This window comes from Otolemur garnettii, unplaced genomic scaffold (assembly GCF_000181295.1).
Source record: "Otolemur garnettii isolate 467f Iridium unplaced genomic scaffold, OtoGar3 scaffold00052, whole genome shotgun sequence".
Taxonomy (NCBI): domain Eukaryota; kingdom Metazoa; phylum Chordata; class Mammalia; order Primates; family Galagidae; genus Otolemur; species Otolemur garnettii.
Genome location: NW_003852447.1, coordinates 1,361,012 through 1,382,216, shown reverse-complemented (window position 1 = coordinate 1,382,216; position 21,205 = coordinate 1,361,012). Strand labels below are relative to the sequence as shown.

The following is a 21,205-nucleotide window of genomic DNA, read 5'->3' as shown; positions in this document are numbered from 1 at the left end:
TTTGATGATGATAATTCTTGGCAATTTGTTCCTAAGTACCAAATAAGAAGTTAATTTAAGTACTGAATATTTAATTCTCCAGCATCCATCTCTTGAGGATTACCTTGCTAAACATAGCTTAACCTTTTCAAAATATATCTGTCTGCTGAGCCTACAAATTCAGAGAAATGTATAATTTTTTCTGCACTAATAAGTGTTCTCAAGAAAGGTAATTGTAAACACAAAATAAATGCCCTTTCATTTAATAGTGTTTTGCTTTTTCTGTGCAATGAACAGTAACTCCAAAGGTAACAGAGTTTGTGGTTATATAGTTGTAGTGTTTTCCCAATTCTGCATATGGTAATTGTTATTTGTGGCAAACACCAAAGATATTTTAGTGGAATGGTCAGGGTATAATCTTAAATTTATCTGAAATAGCAATATACCTTCCACATTGATGTTTATTTTGCTAAGCAGTGATTAGGATGAGAACTATAAAAATATTCTGCATTGACCATATTTTTGCCTTAAAAAGTTATTTCTGTATTATTTAGAGAGGTTTATAGATGTTTAGTTAGAATATCATGAAATTTAACTTATTTGCAATCATGTGAAACACGAAATGAGTTAAATTTCATGATATTCACTACTTCAAATAAGCTGCAGTGAGATTGTTTATGACAGTTTATGAGACAATTCTTTTCCTTCTCAAACTACTAATTGTCAACCTTTTTGATTTTTTCCTAATCAAGGAATTTCTTTTTTATTATTTTGATTCATTTCTGGTGAGGTCAAGCCTATTTTTATGTGTCTTGTGGCTATTTTATTTTATTTTTTTCCTTTTGAGGGTTACTGGATCATATTATGTGGACTTGTCATTTATCTTTTTCTTATTTATTTGTAAGTGCTATTTCCACATTAAAGATTTTAATTATTTGTCTCATATATTGTAGACTTTTTTACTCTTGTTTACTTTTCTGTTTTGTTTATGGTGTTTTATGCTATATAGAAGTTATAAATTTTAAATTAAAACAGCCAATTGTTTTATTTAGGTGTTCTAGTCTTAGGCCATTTTTACATTTAACCTTTGAATGTATTCTCACATATTTTCTTGTAGTAATTTTATAGCTTCCTTTGAAAAAATTAAGTCTTTGACTAACATGTAATTTGTTTTGATAAGAGGAATATTTATATGATATAATTTATTCAGCAAATCCAGTTTTCCTCAATGATTAGAAATACCAATTTTTTATATCTTAAACCCCAGCATGTGATTGAATCTTTTTATGGTCTTACATTCTCCAAGTTCTAACAATTAAATCTGTGAACTTGCCATGGTGTGCTGATGTTGGCAGCACTGTACAAACAAGTTAGTAAGGTTTCATAACTTTGGCATATCAATGTCTCACAGTTACATTTGTGTCAACATGGGCAGTGTCTTGTTAAGTGGTGTTTATTGTTGTTTAGTGTTTTGGTGTGTCATCAGAGGTTGAATCAGAGCAGCAAACAAACATCTGTAAATTTCTTGTTAAACTCGGCAAAAGTGGAAATGAAGTCAGGGGCAGGTTAGTCCACATTTATGGCGATAATGCCACGAGGAAAACAGCAGTGTAAAAATGTATTTAACATTTTTCTGAATGGTTAGAAATTGTCAGTGATGGAGAGAGGTAAAGGCAGTCACTAATGAGTAGAACTGACAAAAACTTTGCAAGAATTTATCCAATTATGCGTCAAAATCATCAGTTGACTGTGAGAAGCATAGCCAATCAAGTAAACACAGATAGAGAAAGAAGAAATCTTAACTGAAAAATCTTGGCCAATAACTCATGGCTCTTGCATCATGACAATGCACCAGCTTACACGGCACTGTCTGTGAGGGAGTTTTTAGCCAGTAAACAAATAACTATATTGGAACATCCTCCATACTCACCTTATCTGGCCTCCAAGGACTTTTTTCTTTACCCAAAGATAAAGGAAGTATTGAAGACATTTTGATGACACTCAGGACATCAAGGTAATACAATGACAGCTTAGATGGCCATTTCAGAAAAATAGTTCTAAAATTGCTTTGATGAGTGGACTAGGTGCTGGTGTTTGTGTATTTCTTCCCAAGAGGAGTACTTTGAAGGTGACCTTAGTGATATTCAGCAAGGAGATATACAGTACTTCTTTTAGGATGAGTACATAAACTTAATTATCAGACCTCATATTTCATGGGTTTGTCTATGTAGAAGTGCTTGTGAATTTTTTTTTTTTTTGATCTATCATCAACAAAGAGAGAGTTGGTGGCAAAGATGCTGTATTTATACATGTTGGCTGACCTTCTCAAATCAGATACCCCTTTTAACCAGCTACCTGGTGATGAGCAATGCTTAGACTGTGAACCCAGATATCACAAAGGAAATTTCTAGTTATGTTTGAAAAAATATGGACAGATTATTTGTTAGTTTCACACATTAAAATGACAGCAAAACAACTGGAAAGCCAAAGATTAAGTGTCAGAATTCAATGTTTAATTTTTTATTATTTTCATACAAAAATAAGAAAATATTTTAGAAAATATGCAAAAGTATATGAAAATGCAAAAAGAAAACCAATTTACTCCAAATCTTGCCATGCAGAGGTAATGCTGTCCATGTTTCTTAAATTCCAAACTTTCCTGTACGTAAGCAAATCATATATAACATGGGATAATGGGACAGTGCTGTCAGCATAGTATTTTGTAACCTAACTTTAAAAATTTATTATGCTGTAAACATCTTTCCCAGTCAAAAAAATAGATTTGCATAATCTTTTAAATTAATCAGCAATTATTTTTTGTGTACCTACTATGTGGCAAGGATAGTGGTAGTCACTAGAGAACCATCTGCAAACAAAATAAGCATAATCCCTGCTCTCTGGGAACCTAAAGACTAGTGGGAAGTAAGGAAAGATGTACTTATTGTGACTGGACAGTGTGGGGATGTGCAGGGTGTTATGGAAATGGTAAGAGAGTTCCTGCTATCAGGGGAGGTTTGAGGAAAGGACACTTAAATTGAAATCTGAAGGATGAATAGAAGGTAGCTAGGAGGAAAGAATATTTTAGGTCCTTGCCACACAAAGTATTGTACACAGACCGGTAGCTTTGTTGCAAGAAGACGAGGCCCAATGGAGAGAAAGAGCACCCACATGCCATATTTAAGAGGAAGAAAGCTTTATTCAGCTGCTGGAGCAAACAGCATGGAAGAATTCAAAATGGCCGTGCTCCCTGACTGGCTTGGTCTTTCCCTTTTTATCTCCAGCCAAAAAATTCCAACCCATGGGTACCTTTCTCATTGGTCAGTTTGAATCAAGCAAGAGAAGCTGTTCCAGCCCCCACAGAACTACAGGATTTCAGGGAAGCGGAAATTTCCAGGTTCGACAGGCTGACCAGACGTCCTGCTTTTGGGGGGACAGTCCCACTTTTCAACAATTTGTCCTGTGTCCCGTGGCATTTTAAAAAAGTCTCGATTTTTGGAAAGAATGCATGAACGAGTGGGAGAACAAGATGGGAATATACGATTTTCGGCTGCCATGTGGCTATTTCGCCAGAATATGAGTTTTATATTAGTTTTGTTAATTTTATAATGTTAAACTGTAATAATAACAAATAATTGCTGAGAAGTGATTATTGAGAACTGCTTATCAAAGTTTGCATTGTGGTCAGGCCCTGCCCTGCCCTCCCCCCCCTCCCCATGTTGTCCTGCCTTACCTATGTTAAAATCTGGTCACCCTAAGGTTCGAGGAAGTTAAGTCTACAAATTCCTAAGACCTGAGCCATCACGGAGAGGACCCTGCAGGTGTATCCTTGGGGTCTCCTTGAGAAGACCTCTGTTCTCCTAGACCTCACCCTTCCCGGGTATCCTTTCTCATTATCACTGTCACCTGAAAACTTGTTACAAGTACAAGTGACCTGTATACATACTGAAGTCCGAGAGTCCCCATTGTCAACAACTGGAACCTATCTGAGAATGGGCGGGAAGTCCAGTCTTAGAGAAGGCAGAGCAGTGATGTGGCGAGGCCAGAGGAGGCTGGATTTTATGAATACACTATAAATGTAGGTGGGGTCTGTGGGAGACCTCTGGGGAGGGATTTTTATTCATAGTGCTTTAGGAAAGCACCAATAGGGTGTTTGGAGGAAGAAAGATATGATCAGATTTACTGTAAGACATCACAGTCCTGTCTCGGCTTCTCTGTAATATTTGACATAGTTGATAACTTGCTCTTTCATAAATGACTTTTATCCTTTGGCCTTGGGGACTGCTCTTGGTTCTCTTCCTGCTTAAAACAAAATGTAAAATTCTATAAACATCCAGGAGAATAAAGGAGAAACAGATTCTGTACAAATATAACACAAACAGGCTGGCTTCACATTTCTATCTTGCAAGATTACGTATCAGATGATGATACCAAAACCCCCACACTGCCATATTGGCAACTATGAGAGATTATAGGAAATAGCAAAGATGAAAAAGAATATAAAATAGGGTGACAAGAATAATATCAAGTGTATTTGATAGGATGATAAGTGAATAAATGCTCCAACCTATTATAAGAAAATAAATTTCTCATTAGCTTAAGAATATTTAAGTCTATGCAATCTAAAAGGGAGTTAAGAAACTGAGATGTTTAACTAAGAAAGGTTAAAATAAAAGAAAGGGCAAATAAAGCTGTGCCTTATCAGTTTCCTTTCCTGGTGTCTCCTCAACTCTTGACTGTTCAGCATTGGAGTGTCCAGGGCTTATTCTGGGCCCTCTCTGCTCCTCCACCCTCAAAGCAATCTCATCTAGCACTATGGCTTTAAAAGCCACATATATTCTGATGACTATCAGTTAGTAAGATGCATGCACAAGGACATTTGTCATTCATCTTGTCACTTTTTTTTTTTCTTGCAGTTTTTGGCAGGGGCTGGGTTTAAACCCACCACCTCTGGCATATGAGACTGGCGCCTTACTCCTTTGAGCCACAGGCACCGCCCCATCTTGTCACTTTTTATAATGACTAAAATTGGAAGTAAGGGTCCATCAACGGTGGACTTCTTATGGTGTAGCTAATGATGAGATGCATTGCAACCATGATAAAAAACGAGGTGGGGGCTACGCCTGTGGCTCAAAGGAGTAGGGCACCAGCCCCATGTACTGGAGGTGGTGGGTTCAAACCTAGCCCCAGCCAAAGACTGCAAAAACAAACAAACAAACAAACAAACAACAAGGTGGAGCTCTGTGTCCTGAGAAGAGGTAGAACTGACCATCAAAACGACATGTAATTATATAAAGCAATATTCTGTGTGTGGCAGAAGATTTAAGAAACTGTAAACTGTGGTCCTTCTGTTTTCACTGTAGACTGCACACTAAATCCATTAAAAGTGAAAATCTATTTTGTCTTTTTTTTTGCTTTATTCATATGGTCTATATATTTGCTCTTTTATTTTAATCTTTCTTAGTTTCTTATATCCATTTTACATTGCACAGACTTAATAATTTTAAGCTCATGAGAAATTTATTTTCTTAGAATAGGCTGGAGCATTTATTCACTTATTGTCCTATCAAATACACTTGACACTATTCTTGTCACCCTATTTTATATTATTTTTCTCTTTTTTCACTTCTCTGCTATTTCTTATAATTTTTTCATAGTTGCCAATATGACTATGTGTTTTTTTTTTTTTTGGTATCATTATCTGATATCTAATCTTGCAAGATAGAAATCTGAAGCCAGCCTGTTTTGGGTTATTTTTGTATGGAATATGTTTCTCCTTTACTTCCCCTGGATGTTTATAGAATTTTACATTTTGCTTTAAATTAAATAATTTCATTAGCATATATGTGGGAAGAGACTGCTATCTAATTATTATTATTTTTTGGTTTGTGGAAAGCCCTTCTGATATGCAAATATAGCTCTTCAGTTTCGGATGTTTTTCTGTTGTATTTTGAGTCATGTTTCTGTTCTATTTATTTTGTGCATTTCTTCAGGAATATCAATTAGCCATATGTTGGATCTTCATTATTTTTCTTCTAAATTTATCATTTTCCAGCTTACATTTGTCTTTCAAAACTTCTGTTCATCAGTGATTTTATTTTCTGAGATGTACGTTTTAAAAATTCCACTTAATTTCTATTTTAATACTGATACAGCATTATTTTTCTTATTTTTTCTTAATTCTATGTGTCTCAAGAAAATTCTAGGGCAGCGCCCCTAGCTCAGTGGGTAGGGCGCCAGCCACATACACCAAGCCTGGCAGGTTCAAACACAGCCCAGGTCAGCTAAAACAATAATGACAACAACAACATAAAAATAGCCAGGTGTGTGGCAGGCGCCTGTAGTCCCAGTTACTTGGGAGGCTGAGGCAAGAGAATCACTTAAGCCCAAGAGTTTGAGGTTGCTGTGAGCTGTGATGTCACAGCACTCTACTGAGGGCAACAGCTTGAAACTCTGTCTCAAAAAAAAGAAAAGAAAATTCTAAGCCTTTTGTTTTATCTGTACTTTCACTATCTGTTTGATGAAAACATTTAAAAAATTTTCTTGAGAGCATAAAGCGTAACCTTTCTAAAATGTTTTTGTATTGTATAACAAATCTTTCCCAAGAGGATGTTCTTTATATAACTCTTTGAATACCATATTTGTTTCTCATAGTTGGCAGACTCTTCATAGAACTCATATTGGATTTTTCTGTGTACTCATCTTTGAATGAAGATAGATTATTTCTGGTTCTCCAAAATTAATATTGTATTTTTTGACTGTTTACCATAGAGACATTAGAATACTACTTTTAGACCTTAAGTAGGAAAACCAGAGATGGAGGTTTATATTTACAGTTCAGTCATTCAGAATCCTGAAGGGTGTTGGGAGTAGATTGGAACAGGATCTGAAAATTTTGTCACTATGATTTTTCTCTGGGATTGTTATAACTGTTGTACCAAGAGTGACTTTCTATTGGGTTTTTATATGGTAAAGTTTATCGTATACTTTTTTGTGCTGTGCATACAAATATGTATGCATACATTTTACAAAAATGATATTATAGATGTTATTTTGACAGCTTATATCCCTTTCAGGATATATATATGCATTTATTTTTAAGTATGAAATACCTGAAGACCGGTATGGAGTAATTATTTTGACTTACTATCTCTACTACTTACAGCTTATAAATCAACTATATGGGATATATTTCCATCTGAAAGATTTTATCCAGAACCCTTGAAGTATATATGTGATACAAAATAGAGAATGAATTGAAATATACTGCATTTATTACACAACCTCATACGAAAACAACTCTGTGTAGTAGTAAAAATAATTTCATTTGCCAAATGAAGAAAATGTAGCATAGTGATTAAGTGACCACTCCTTATTTATATAGCTGGTAAAAGCTTGGATTCAAACCCAGATCTCTCTGATTCTAAAGGAATTTTCTCTTCTATCTCATTGCTTTGTGCATTTGTGAAAGATCCTCTCATTTTTTTCTCTTTATGCTTTATTCTGAATACTCAATTCTGGTTTAAGCTAGGAAGAATCTCAGGAGCTCTCTCAGTCGGGTCTTCTGGGAGAAGCATATTTCACTCACTTTTTGTGGTTTGTATCTGATCCATGTGAACCAGTTTTGGAAGCAGGGTTTCTGCTTGTATGGGGTGGGGACTCTATTTTATGACTGCTTATTCCCTCCTAGGAATTGGAAATCTTATGTTCTGAATCTAGGCTAAGGTTGTGGCCTTGCTCACTGTGGGAGACTTCCCTGAGGTTAATGACTTTGCAGTGTCTGAGTACTGCCTGTTTTGGGATGCCCCAGAACTGACTGTCCCCCACCAGAATGTGCTGTCCTCCTATGCTATAGACCTCTCCAATGCCAGGTGTAGTGCACCGTTACCCGTGGTCTGTCACGCTTCATTTGTAATACTATGTTCTGTCTTCTCTTTATTTCCTTCTAATGTGAGTGTCTGGGACTGACCTCCCCCTGCCATCCCTCATTTCTCACATTACTTGCCATTTCTTAATGGTCAGGTGGAATCCTGGCCCCACCCTCACTCCTTACTTGGCCGTGTTCCTTAACATACTCCAGGCAATGATCTAAGAGATTATACCAAACAGTTTAAGAAGCTTTATGTGAGGTGTCACAGAAGTACACAGACCAGAATTATAAGAGATGTTAGTGTTTCCCTAGCCTAAACCTTTTATTTTATGGATGGAGAAACTGAGGCAAAGTTTTACACCCCAAAATCATAGGTGGTGGCAGAGCTAAAGATAGAATCAATAGTAACCTAGTTTCAATTTATATTATATCCACTTTGAACAAATAGCCCCCATCAAATATGCCTTAACCATAATTTTAAAAATGCAGATTGGGGTGACAAAAACCTTTCAGTGACTTATCATAAATGTATAATAAGATATTATACTTATTTTTTTATATGGAAATGTCAAAAGAGAAGTTATTTGCTATTTGGAAATTTGTTTTTTTGTCCAGTAACTGCCAATATAGAAAAGCTGGATTTTGTTTTTTTAAAAAGTAAAGCGATGTCATTCCACCAGATGTCACTGTTTGCATGTAGCAATGATGTTACAGTGTTTAAAAATACAATCCCCCCTCCCCAGTCACATTTTGTAAAAAGAATTAAAAAATTCCATGTAGTTATACACTAAACTCATCTATAGAGTCATTATTTTATCAAGACAATATTTCCTGATCTTTTTAAAGCATACAAAATATTCACCTGCCTCTGCTAAAGATTTTAAAGATAGATTATATAAGGCTAAAGAAAATTATTTGTAGATTAACATCTTCAAGAAGATGAACTCCTGCAGTTCCAGACCTATGAGTCTGCTTTTTAAACAACATCATTTGGAAGTTAACATTTTTTAAATTATGAATTGCGACTCAGTGAATGGGCTGTGAAATCAGTTCAGTGGTTTGCTATAAGCATTATAAAAAGAATGGTGTCTAGAATAGAAATCAGTTCAGTGGTTTGCTATAAGCATTATAAAAAGAATGGTGTCTAGAATAGAACACACCATTGCATGTAAGAATTACTTTGGTGAAACTTTTGTGTGAGAACACTCTTAAAATTTCCCTGTACACATCTTCTCTGAGTTACTGAAAACTAACTATGAGCTCCATCCCTTGAAGCTTCTCTTTTGCATACCAATGGCACGTGATAAATTTGCTAAGGAAGAGAGAGTAAAACTGTGATGGGGGAAATTCTCTGTTAGGGCAATAGGAAGGTGGGGGAGGGTTGCTGGAGGGAAAGCCCTTCTCCAAGCTCCACAAGATGTAGCTCGTGGTGACTTTTATGCAGCACGTAGAAGATATATGCAGAGTATGCATCCCTAAAGAAAGATGGAGAGTTTACCTCCTTCATGTTTACGTGGATGGAACTGGAAAATGTTCTTCTTAGCAAAGTATCACAAGAATGGAAGGAAAAGTATCCAATGTACACAGCCCTATTATGAAACTAATTTATAGTTCTCAAATGAAAGCTACAACCTAATTCTAGCCCAGGAATATGCGGAGGGGGTGGGGGAGGTGAGGGGAGAGGGGCGGATGTGTGGAGGGAGGGCGATTGGAAAGATCACCTCTATGGTCTGTCTTGCAAGAGTATAAGTGAATCTTTCTAAAACTAGAGTATAAATGCCTTAACACAATAACTAAGTAAATGACATAAAGTCTATGTTAACCAGTTTGACGGAAATATTTCAAATTGTATATGAAAACACTACACTGTACCCCATGTTTGCATTAATGTACACAGCTATCATTTAATAAAAAAAAGATAGATGCAGAGATATTAAGTACTCAGCTTCGAGCAAATGTTTTTCAAACTTCTTTAATAAGAAGTTCTTTAACCTACAATAAGAAATATGTTTTTTCCTCCTCTGGCCCTGTGGGAGATTGATATTGACCTGGAAAAAGGTTTAACTTTCACTTAGAGACAGGTGGGCTTGATTCCTTCATCTCACACCATCAGGCCCCCTTTGTTCCTCTCCCCAGAAGGCAGCCTACTTGGAATTCCACACTCTGTTAGTCCCTAGGCCGGTTCTCAACCTGTGGGTCACGACCTCTTTGTAACAATGAAAATACATCCTGCATATCAGATTCATAACAGTAGCAAAATTATAGTTATGAAGTAGCAATGAAAGTAATTTTATGCAGGGGTCACCACAACATGAGGAACTGTATTAAAGGGTTCGGCATTAGGAAGGTTGATAACCACTGCCCCTGGGCCTTACCCTGTGTTTCTTTTTCCTGGACATAGTGTCAGGATTCAGGTACAGAACACTTAGTTATTTTAAGCAAAAAGGGATTTAGTAATGGGAAGTCGATACCCTTAAGATTGATGAAAGGCCTGGAAAGACGGCCATGGGGCAGGAAGAGCTTCCAGAGATGACTGGCGCAGCATTTTTATTAGTTGCTGAGGAAGCTGCTCCTTCGGCACATTCAGGAAGGCGAAATCTGGAAGCCAACACGGCAACATGCCACCCTCATGCACTGTCATGGATCTGGTGGCCTGGGCTGTTATAACTTTTGACTCTGGATCAGTACGTCTGTTTGATATGCTCACTTAATGAAAAAAAATAACAACGTGCAAAATGAGTAGTTAGAGCACTGCTGCAAAGGAACCCAACATTGTCATGACTGTGCACGCAGCAGAAACATCTGAGCTTCCTGCCTTCTGCACTGCATGTGAGTGCATCTGGTAGTGGACTCTAAGTCATAACCGGCAGCAAGAGAGTTTGTGCTACTTTGTCTTTTGTGATTAGGCTTTCAAAGGGTTAATTTATTATCCCAGTGTAGTGAAGCAAAACCACCATGTGGGTTACTATTAAAAGGTATTTATAACCAAACAAGTTATTTTTGGATTATTTCTTATTTTTATTACCTGAGTTCTATACAATTTTCTGTTCAGGGCAGATGTGAAATATCAATGTCTTTATTTCAGCACAGACATGCAATGAGAGAAACATGTTCACTTGACCAGTGACTTGAAAAGCAAACTTATTTCTTTTTATTACGTTGCAGAATACTGCATGGCATTCCTGTTATGGATGACAATCTAGAACCTACTCATATTTCCTCCACACCACCATGGATGCCATCAGACTTGGTACAAAGAACTGGACGGCGTGCTCACCAACCAAATTTGCAAGTTCTGGGAGAGGAAGTAAGAACTTTCTTCAATGTTTGAAGGGGTTTGGGGTCACCAGATGAGGGAGTCTTGGTGCGAGGAATGAAGAGGCTTGACGTAAAGTCTGTGTCAGGGGACTGAGGGGCCCTGCCGAGTAAACCTCGGGTTCGTATTTATTATCATAAAATAGGAAGAAGTAGATGAAAGCTGCTGGCCCAGCATTAGCACTGATTAGGGACGACATGGAGAATCCCGTGATTGTCCAGGTCTCTCAAGCAGGGAGCGAGTCTTATACTAAAGATCAGGGCTCAGTTCCCCTACGTATCCACCTATTTTGTTTTTTAACACCGTTAAGTGAACAAAAGCAAACATTTTGTCTTATCTCTTCTATCATTGGGTCAGATGACACATCCATCCTCCAAAAGTGATGATGAGGAGGAGGAGGAGGATCAGGAGAGTGCCACAAAACCCACATTCTTAAATTTAACTCCAGTGAGGAGATAACCATGGAAAATTTCTTTCCAAAGTGTTACATGCAGAATGTTGGCCAGCCTTTTGGATGGTGATAGCCTGTTCATGTAATTGGCTAGATAAATCAGCTATATCTTGAGCGATAGTGTCATTTGAAGGCACTAGGCAAATGATTTTTAACTTGTTCCCATGCATGGAGGGAACTGTTGTAAGGAACTGCTCTGACACAAATGCTTGTATGGCTAAATAGTCATACTGAAGAGCAGTCCTTCTTTGCAGAGTTTCTTGTTTATTACCAAGCCATTCAACAGCAGCTCGGAAGGTATCAAGTCCTTGTGTAACTTGATTGTAAATCTTAGCTTGTTTTATGAGCTCTTGTGTGTTATCAGCCATCATAGTATCAATAAAATGAGCAGTTTGAACAGATTCAGTTAAGGCAGCTATTACCACTGATGTAGAAGCAAGTAAAACAGTCGTGGAAACTGTGGAAGCGATAAGGCTCACATGGACGCTTTTTGGTCTTAATTTATTTAATACATCAGTTAAAATATGTAAAGTGGAATCTGCTTACCAGGGTCGTTCAAGATGAACTGGAACTCAGGCATCTACTTTTCTTTTCATAATGAATATAGTGATGATGTTTAAATTAGTAACATGGTGATGGTAAAAGCGAGTACTTAACCAAGCAGTAAAGAATTAGTGGGTAGAAGAATAAATTGTATTATGAAATGAAAAAGAAGGAGCTAATTGTTGGAGGAGCACTGAGCTGTTTTATAAGAGAGTCTGCATCTTGGAATAATTTCTTAAGTGATCTCCATGTCACCAGGGGCACTCCCTGTGTTTTGGGCAGGAATACTTGTGGATTCTGCTGAAGACGCATTTGTTGAAAGGATTCCTGGATTGACTGTGGGTTGAAGTGGTCCTTCCAGCTCATTTTTGGTCTTTTTTGTAGGGAACCGCATAGGTCCTGTTGTGTAGAAACACATACATAGCCTCTCCCTCAAGTTAAGACTGGAGAAAGTCCTTCCCATTGAGTCAAGTTTAAAGATCGCATGAACACTTATTGATTTTTTGGCCATGTTGGTTTAGAGGCATTTTGAAAATGCTGTTGAAGTGCAAAAAAATTATCAGGATTTTGATTGAAAAGATTAATAGTTATAAGGGCTTTGTTGGTAATATCTCTGGGGTGAATGATACAGGGGTTATATCTTCCTTTTTGCTTTTGAATATAATTTTTTAGTGTGCAGTTAGCACACTTGACAATAGCTTGTACTGTGGGATTGTAAGGAATTTCTATAATATGTTGAATTTTCCAATTAAGAAGGAAGTGTTGAAAAGTATTACTGGGCCATTGTCTGGTTTAATTTCTTGGGAATTTCCGTATGGGCAAAGCATTCCAATAAATGGGAAATGGCATAGTGAATTTTTTCTCCATTTAATGGTGTAGTGTGGATATACCCACTATGAGTGTTAATAGTAATGTGGATAAATTTAAGTGTTTTAAATGATGGATAATGCATAATTTTTTTGTTATAGTTCATTACTGTGTAAATCTCAAGGGTCTGAGTTTTGTTTTTAAGGGAAGGTCCTTGAACAGCTTGACAATTGGGGCAAACCCATACTATTTGTTTAGTAAGTTCAATAGGTAATTTGAATTGATATGCTAATGTTGGCATTTTGATGATGAGAAGCATGGGAGGCTGAAGCCTGTTGTATTGACATAGTAAATATTTTTTTGTGAGAAGGTAGTATTATATCTACTTGGTTATTATCTAGGGCTAGAGGTTTTGGCAGTTTGGTGCAATAGAGTCTCTTAATTTCCCATTACTTTTTTAAAAGGATAAACTTTGGACTTAGTTACAAAAAAACACTTTCTGAAATGAGTTAAAAAATTATTACTGATAACATACACTAAGACTAATATTTTATAATATTAGAATGCATGTATATATAAATATAATCTATAGAAAATTAATTCCTATTTTATATTTAACAATATTTTTAATATAGTTTTAACATGTTGAATAAGTCTAATTTTTTTTAGAATTTCAGTGGTTTTAGTATTTTAAAAAGACTGAATTTAGAGTTTTTATTTTGGAAGGTTTATTAAGTATTCAATGCTTAAAACATTTGTTCAAATGGGATTATAAGTCAAAAGATTGAAGGCAATATGCTTGTAAACTTTAGGTTTTTTGAAGTTCAGTTTTCTCTAGTTAGTTAAAATTTTAATACAGACAATACAGGTATTGTTTTTTTCAGACCACTTACTGAAAATGTAAAAAAAAATTCTTGTAGTGTGACTTCTAGACTAAAGGAAAACAGGTGACTACATTTTATAAATCATAGCCAACTGGATTACATGTAAGTTTCTTCACAAATTTCCTTTTATGCATTTTATTCAACTTGTATGGATAATCTATACAGAGGTATAGATTTCTGTTCTGTCCTGCTTTTTACTTTTCTTAAATAACCAGTCATCTTGTTTTAGGACAAAATTTCTTAAATAAGATTTTTCCTTTATATATATTTTTTGTTTGTTTAATTTTTCTTATCTTCTCAAAACTACTTTTTAACAAAACAGGATTATAATCTACTGTAAAGTTAATTAGTTACTTGGTCAAATTGTTAATTAGAAGAATTAAAAGGTAAAAATTTTACTTTTTTAATAAAGACTCAGTTTTCTAAATAATTTAAATAGCTGAAGCATTAAATTTGATAAATGATCCAGATATTTTGTGAAACATAACATGACTTTGAGGTTTTAAGTTAGTGAAAAGTGTTTTGAAACTGTAACATAAGGTACCATTCCTGATGTCTTTTCCTTGTCTTCCTAAGTCTCCCATGGCCATATGGCATTAAAGATGGCTGCAAAGGAGAGCATCTATCTGTGTTCTTAATTCATTTACGAGGTGCAAAGTTCAAGACAGAAAGCAGGAAGACTGGAGTGTTCAGTTTTTCTCAAAATAGCCAGGAGACAGAGGTAGAGCAGGGAAAGGGCCATGTGAGCTAGACTGTGCCTTGTATCTGCTGTCCCTAGGCCTCCCTACAGCCACTTACCTATCTGACCTCAGAATTCAGAGGCTCAAAATCAAAAACTTAAGCTCACAGTCAAATCCAACAGAATTTAGAAATGTTACAGAAGTGGTAGTTCTATAATCTTTAAACATCTGAACTTTAATAACAGGTTTAAGATTAATTTTATCTATTAAAGAATACCAATGTCACCTTAATGAGAAGGAATTTGAATTCTTTTTTGTTTTTCTGATAAAATACTTAATTTAATATAAGCATTTTTTCTTTTTCTTCCTTTTTTAAAAAGCCAATTAATTAGAGCTTTTTTGATTATTTTGATAGTGAAATATCAGGCATAGGACATATACAGATACCCAGACATATGACAGACAGAAAGACTTTATATTTGCTGGCTTTTAAACATACTTTTATTCAGACTATTCATTTTTTTAAGTTGGTTTTTTTCTTTTTTGGCAGTTTTGTCTGGGGCTGGGCTTGAACCCACCACCCCCAGTATATGGGGCCGGCACCCTACTCCTTGAGCCACAAGTGCTACCCCAGACTATTAATTTTTTAATTATCTAATTTATTTCTCCTGGCAATTTACTTAGGTTCTAGTCATCATTTTAAGTTTGTTAACCTTTCTCTACCACTGGTGAGTTAGATCTATAAATATATTTTTAATTACTGCTTTTAAACTCGACAATTATACTAAGAAAAAATAAACTTAAGTATTTTAACCAGACTTATTATTTTAAACAATGTAAAATCATTATAATAATTCAAGGGTCCATTCAAAGGCCATTTTTCTCTAGAGTCAAGATGATAGATACATCAGCCTGGCCATGTTACAGTGAAATTTCATGGCCTTTTAGTTGTAGGTGGTGCCCAATCAGACAGAATATGCCCCAATGGGCTGTTATGTGGGATTGAGGACTAAGCTCCCATAATATAGAAACACCAAAGTTCTCAAGAACAAAGTCAGAGCTGAGGAGAACTAAAATTTTCAGCACGCAACCAGAAAAAGCAGGTGGACCACAGTGATTAGGGACAACAGGTGTATGAGAGAATAACTTCAAGGCACCGTGGAGAAATCTCCCCACAGGGCTGCTCGGAGCCTTGGATTTGTACCCCTGCTGCTGGCCAGGTGACCGCTAGGCTTCTCCAAAGCACCTACATAGATAGTGCTCATCGGAGCAGTCTTGGGGTCCCTTCGTGGTCACCTTTTAAACTATTGAAAGTTAATTGAGTTGGAGAATTGAACATTTTGAGACTCAACAGTGGAGTAAGTTAATTTGAATCTTCAATAGGAAATGGGGGGTTTAGTTTGTATTTTTTCAGAGGCAATTATTAGTCCATGTTGAAAATTTGTTTTTAAAAGTGTTGATAGGCATCATGAATATCAGTTTTTTGATTTGCTGTTAGAACAATAAGGCTCCCAGTCAGGAGATGAAACTGCCAACGAAACCAATTTTTTGGAGGTTGGTGGAGGAGATTCCTTGTCCATTTGACCTGGAGGAATGGGCTTTGGCTCTTCCAGACGTGGGGGAGGGGTGGGGCAATTTGGACCTGCTGAGGGGGGATACTTGTAACATTTCTTGCTTGGTATTCTCTACTTTTGAACTTCCCTCCTTTGTGTCAGAAATGTGCAAAGGCCTGAGAGCAGCCCTGATAAGGCTCTAGGTGCTGAGGGTGGAAACAGGAATTTTCTGACCTTTGTGTGATCTGTAGTTTAAGTACATCGCCAACCTGTTCCCATAGATCTAAGGGTAAGTTTCCTTTATCTGGGAACCAAGGGCAATGTAGTCCTGCAGTTTGCAAAAGTGTGATTAAGGGTTTTTCGTCTAGTCTGCAATCAGCTTTTATCAGCTGTTTGAGAGTATTAATGTGCAAATGCTGCTTTTTTGAAAGTTTTTGTCCCATGTTTAAAAAGTCCCCTTAAGTAAATTAACCGAAAGGGAGATTCCCCGTCCAGCGAGTATTTCTGGGCTTCTTACCTTAGCGGATGGACGCATCCTAGTTTCCCTGCAATCGCTGTTTCCCGCACTCGGCCTGTGGCCTGAGGTCTGATCTGTTGGTTTGGTCATGTCAGGGTCACCAGATGATGCAGTTTGGGGCCACCAGATGAGGGGTCTTGGTACAAAGAATGAAGAGGCTCCGTACAGAGTCTGTGTTAGGGGACTGAGGAGCCCTCCTGAATAAACCTCGGGTCCGTATTTATTACCATAAAACGGGGAGAAGTCGATGAAAGCCGCTTCCCCCACATCAGCACTGATTAGGGAGGACATGGAGAAGGTCAGACAGAACGTTTCCACCTTTGTTTTTGCAAAACTGCAGACCTTGAGCACAACCTCTGCCTCCAACATCAAGAGACCTTTGGAATCCAGGGAATCTTTACCATAATGATTATTGCCACACCTCACATAAACATTTTCTCTTGGAGGCCAGTTTTCTGCACAGGCACAACTCATATGCCATCCTCGTGATTCTCCAGGTCTCTCAAGTAGGAAGCAAGTCTTATGCTAAAGATCAGGGCTCAGTTTCCCCTACAAGTATTAATTGTATGCATCTCCCAGGTTGTCAGTCTTTTTGATTTTAGAACACTGTTTTCACTGTTAAAAATTATTGAAGATGGCAACAGTTGTTTATGTGAGCTTTATCTATTGACATTTATAATTTTAGGAATTAAAACTGAGAACATACTAATAATTTACTTATTAAAAATAGCAGTAATAAAGCCCTATATAAATACTGTATTTTTGTGAACAATAATTATATTTTTGAAAACAAAATAATTAGTGAGAAAACTAGGATCTTTTCCCCTCAATCTCTTTAATGCCTTGTTTAATAGATGACAGATGGATCTTATACTTCCTTCCACATTCAATTTCTTAGTAGGTTTGTTTGGTTAAAATATGTGATAAAAATTCTGGCTTTTCATAGATTTATAGTCGGGAAAGTTAAATTATTTTCATAATTGGCAAAGATGTGGAAGCAACCCAAGTGCCCATCATCCCACGAATGGATAACTGTGATATATGTATCCCGTGGAATACCATTCAACCATAAAGAAATATGGAGGACTTCACATCTTTTGTATTTTATAGGTGAAACACCTATATACCTCTGGCCAAAAAAGCCGTTTGAGAGAGAGCAGTGAAAAGACTTTGTGCAGGCATACTTGTAAGAAACTGAGGCAGAATCCCATGTGGCCAGGTTGGTTGTGAGCCTAAAATGACCAAAGCTTTGGCTGGAATAGACTGTGTTAAGGAATTAAGGTTGACTTTATAAGGCCAATAAAAAAGCCCTTTGGAAAACTGGCCAGATACCCATCAGTAACCTTTCCTGATTTGTGGTAAGTAACGAAGGTTGCTTGCTGACGGGTCCAGGAATGGAAATGTGCTTGGGGAGCTCAAGAGAAGAGGAATTTACCCAATGCATACAGGTATCTAATGGCACGGATGAAACTTGGGCTCGTGAAAGGCTTTTGAGAAGTCCAGCCTGAAAATTCCTCATAAAAGATTCCAGCAGAAACTCCCTGACTTAAGGCCTACATGGGAGCAAAGGTTTGCACACAAATTCCTGTATGCCCAAGAAGTTTCTTTATGTCTTGTTTAAAGATCCGAGGTAACAGCCTCCAAACGGCAAGGCCAGCAAGGGCAGGGATTCAATCTACCTTGTTCCTCCACAGCCTCAGGCATCATCAGATAAGAACAAAGAAGTAATGGCTAACAACATGTTCTCCATTAAGTTATGTTAAATTGGGTTATGTTGATAGGGTTAAAAGGTATATGTTGAGTGGATTATCAGAAGCTAATTATGAGGTAGTCACATGATGTTTAAACGGATCAATGAGGTCATTGCTGTATTGTGCACATGTACAAAATTCCCTATATAAACCAACCGCAAATAAAGAAGCTCACCATTTTGCCTGAGTGAGCAGAGGGTCACCTTTATTTAAAATACAATTTCAATAAGCGTGCTTATTCTCCGTGACATGGCTTTTCCACGAGACCCTTATGGCAACAGTATTTACCTGGAGGGATTTGGAGAATATTCTCCTAAGCATCACAAGAGTGGAAAAGCAAGCATCCAATGTACTCAATATTAATATGAAACTAGTAGATGAACAGCTACACACCCACATGAGAGAAAAACACATTTAAATTCAAGAAAGGGTGAGGGGGCAGTCTCACCTATTAGGTACAATGTGGGGGTATATGGAGCACCTCTGGGGTGAAGGGCTAACTGCAACTTGGAATTAACAAATGCAAACAATGCAAAATAGTTATATATGCCCTAATATCGATCTGAAATAAAAAATAAATATAGTATTAAAGAAGAAGATAGAAAATAAACAGCAAGTAATAAGTCATTAACAAAAAAAATGAAGTGATAAATGAACATTAAAATGATGTCTAAAAAAATTGAATAATTTTAATGGCCTTTTAAAACACAATTATGGATATTCTCCTTTGATAATACCCTAAAACTTAACAAGTGGTAGTTTCTTTTAAGTTAGTTGTGAGACTTCCACTTCTGGGAGAGATGAAGGAGAAGCATTTTCACCTATTCTTCCTGCTGAGTACAATTAGAAACCCAGGATGTTACCATTGCGAGAAGACTCCGAAAAGTGGAGAGAAGGAGGCAGGCTAGCCAGGAACTTTGAAACCCAAGTGATGACATAGTATTGAGTTAATCCTCTGAGCTTTCTTTTTCTTTTTCTTTTTTTTTTTTTTTTTTGCTTCAGGTATACTAGGCTTCAGTTGAAAAAGGTGGTAATCTAGAAACACCAAAAGATAAAGAAAAAAAGTCCCAACCAACGCCTGCTACTCCTAGCCAAAGAATCAGGAAAGACAGAATTAGCGAGACAGAAAGTTTTTGGACAAATAATTACTCCAGCCAAACACCAGAGGAAAACTGTGTTTCCACCCTTACTTCCACCACTAAAGGCCTATTGGGAGGCCTAGATTTAAAGCCTAGCTAGTATGTGACAAGGCACTACAATACCTTGCCAGGGTGGGGTCACAGAAAGATGAGCATGGAAATGGGGGCTTTCATCTTATTGGGGTGGTATGGGACCTTCCCTCCAGGCTGTCAGTTGAGACCACCTGGGATCCTGGACCCATCCATCTAATAGTAATGAGCCAGTGCTCCCTCTACAGTGTGATGGTGTCGGGGGAAGTCGAGTGGTTTTTTAGCTAAAATAGAATACTTCAGTAACACCCAGAGTCTCATAGCATGATGCCCCAAATATTCAGATTTCAATTGAAAATCACTAATCATACCAAGAGCTGGGAAAATCTCAAACTACATATAAAACAGTCAGTAAAGTCAGTGTTGAGATGACAGGGATGTTAGAATTATCTGACAAAGATTTTTTTAAAGCCACCAGCGTAAAAAAATGCTCATTGAGCAATTATAAACACAATCAAAGTAAATTTAAAAAATCAAAAAGATTCAGAAAGGAAATAGAAAGTCTCAGTAAAAAAATGTTGATATTGAGAGGAAACATGAAAACTTTGGACTTGAAAAATATAACTGAAATACAAGCTTAGTGGTTGTGCTCAAAAGTACACTGGAGGAGACAGGAAAGAATCAGTGAGCCTGGAAATGAAAACAATTAGAATTACTCTGTCTGAACAAGATAGTCTGAAAAATAATATTAACGGAGCCTCAGGGATCTAGGGGACTCTAACAAAAGATCTGACATCTGTGTCATCACAATCCTAGAAGGAGAAGAAAAAAGAGGAGAGACTGGAAAAATATTGCAGCAAATAGTGCCTGGAAACTTCACTTGTTTGTTAAACGACATGAAGCTATAGATTCAGAGAGCTGAACAAATCTCTGAACAGGAAAAGTCCAAAGAAATGGGAAGTCACATGCACCAAACCATGTAATAGTTAAATTTCTGAAAATTGAAGATACAGAAAATTCTTGAAAGCAGTAAGAGAGAAATAACGTGTTTACTTATAGGGGAAAAACAATTTGAATGAAAGTAGATTCCTCCAGAAGCTGTGGAGGCCAGAACATTACTCAGGTGCTGAAAAAAAAAAACCAAAAAAACAAAAAAACAACAACTGTGAAACCAGAATCCTGTGTCCAGAGAAATATCCTCCAGAATGAATGGCAATCAAGACATTGTCAGATAAAAAGAAACTAAGATAATTTGTTGCCAGCAGACTTATTATAGAAGTTCTTTCAACAGAAAGAAAAACTCAACAGAAGAAATCTTAGAATATCTAGAAGGAACAAAGATCATGTAAAACAAAACTATGGCAAAGTACAACAAGGTTTCCTTCTTCTATTTAGTTTTCTATATTATGTTTGTGAATTGAAGAAAAAATGATCACTCCAATGTGATAATGTGTATAGAGGAAATATTTAAGACAATTATAAATGGGAAGGGTAAAGAGACACAAAGGAAGGTCAAGTTACTACGTATCACTTGAACAGGTAGAATGATGACATCACTAGACTGTGGTCAGTTACGTTGGTTGAAAAGTTATAATAATTGTTAAGTTGTTTAGAACAATTAAAAAGCTATACGAACACATATATACTCAAGAACACTACAGATAAATAAAGGTAGAATTCTAGTAAAT

The 21,205-nt window shown here is 36.7% G+C and overlaps 1 protein-coding gene across 1 annotated transcript in view; it reads left to right on the top strand.

Moving 5' to 3' along the window:
- The window catches only part of TTC6 (tetratricopeptide repeat domain 6), a 179,795-nt gene that overhangs the window by 60,693 nt on the left and 97,897 nt on the right, over positions 1 to 21,205 (top strand). Inside the window, exon 8 of the mRNA XM_012806438.2 lies at positions 11,012 to 11,153. Coding sequence (XP_012661892.2) covers positions 11,012 to 11,153 — 142 coding nt within the window. The remainder of the gene's footprint in view (positions 1 to 11,011; positions 11,154 to 21,205) is intronic.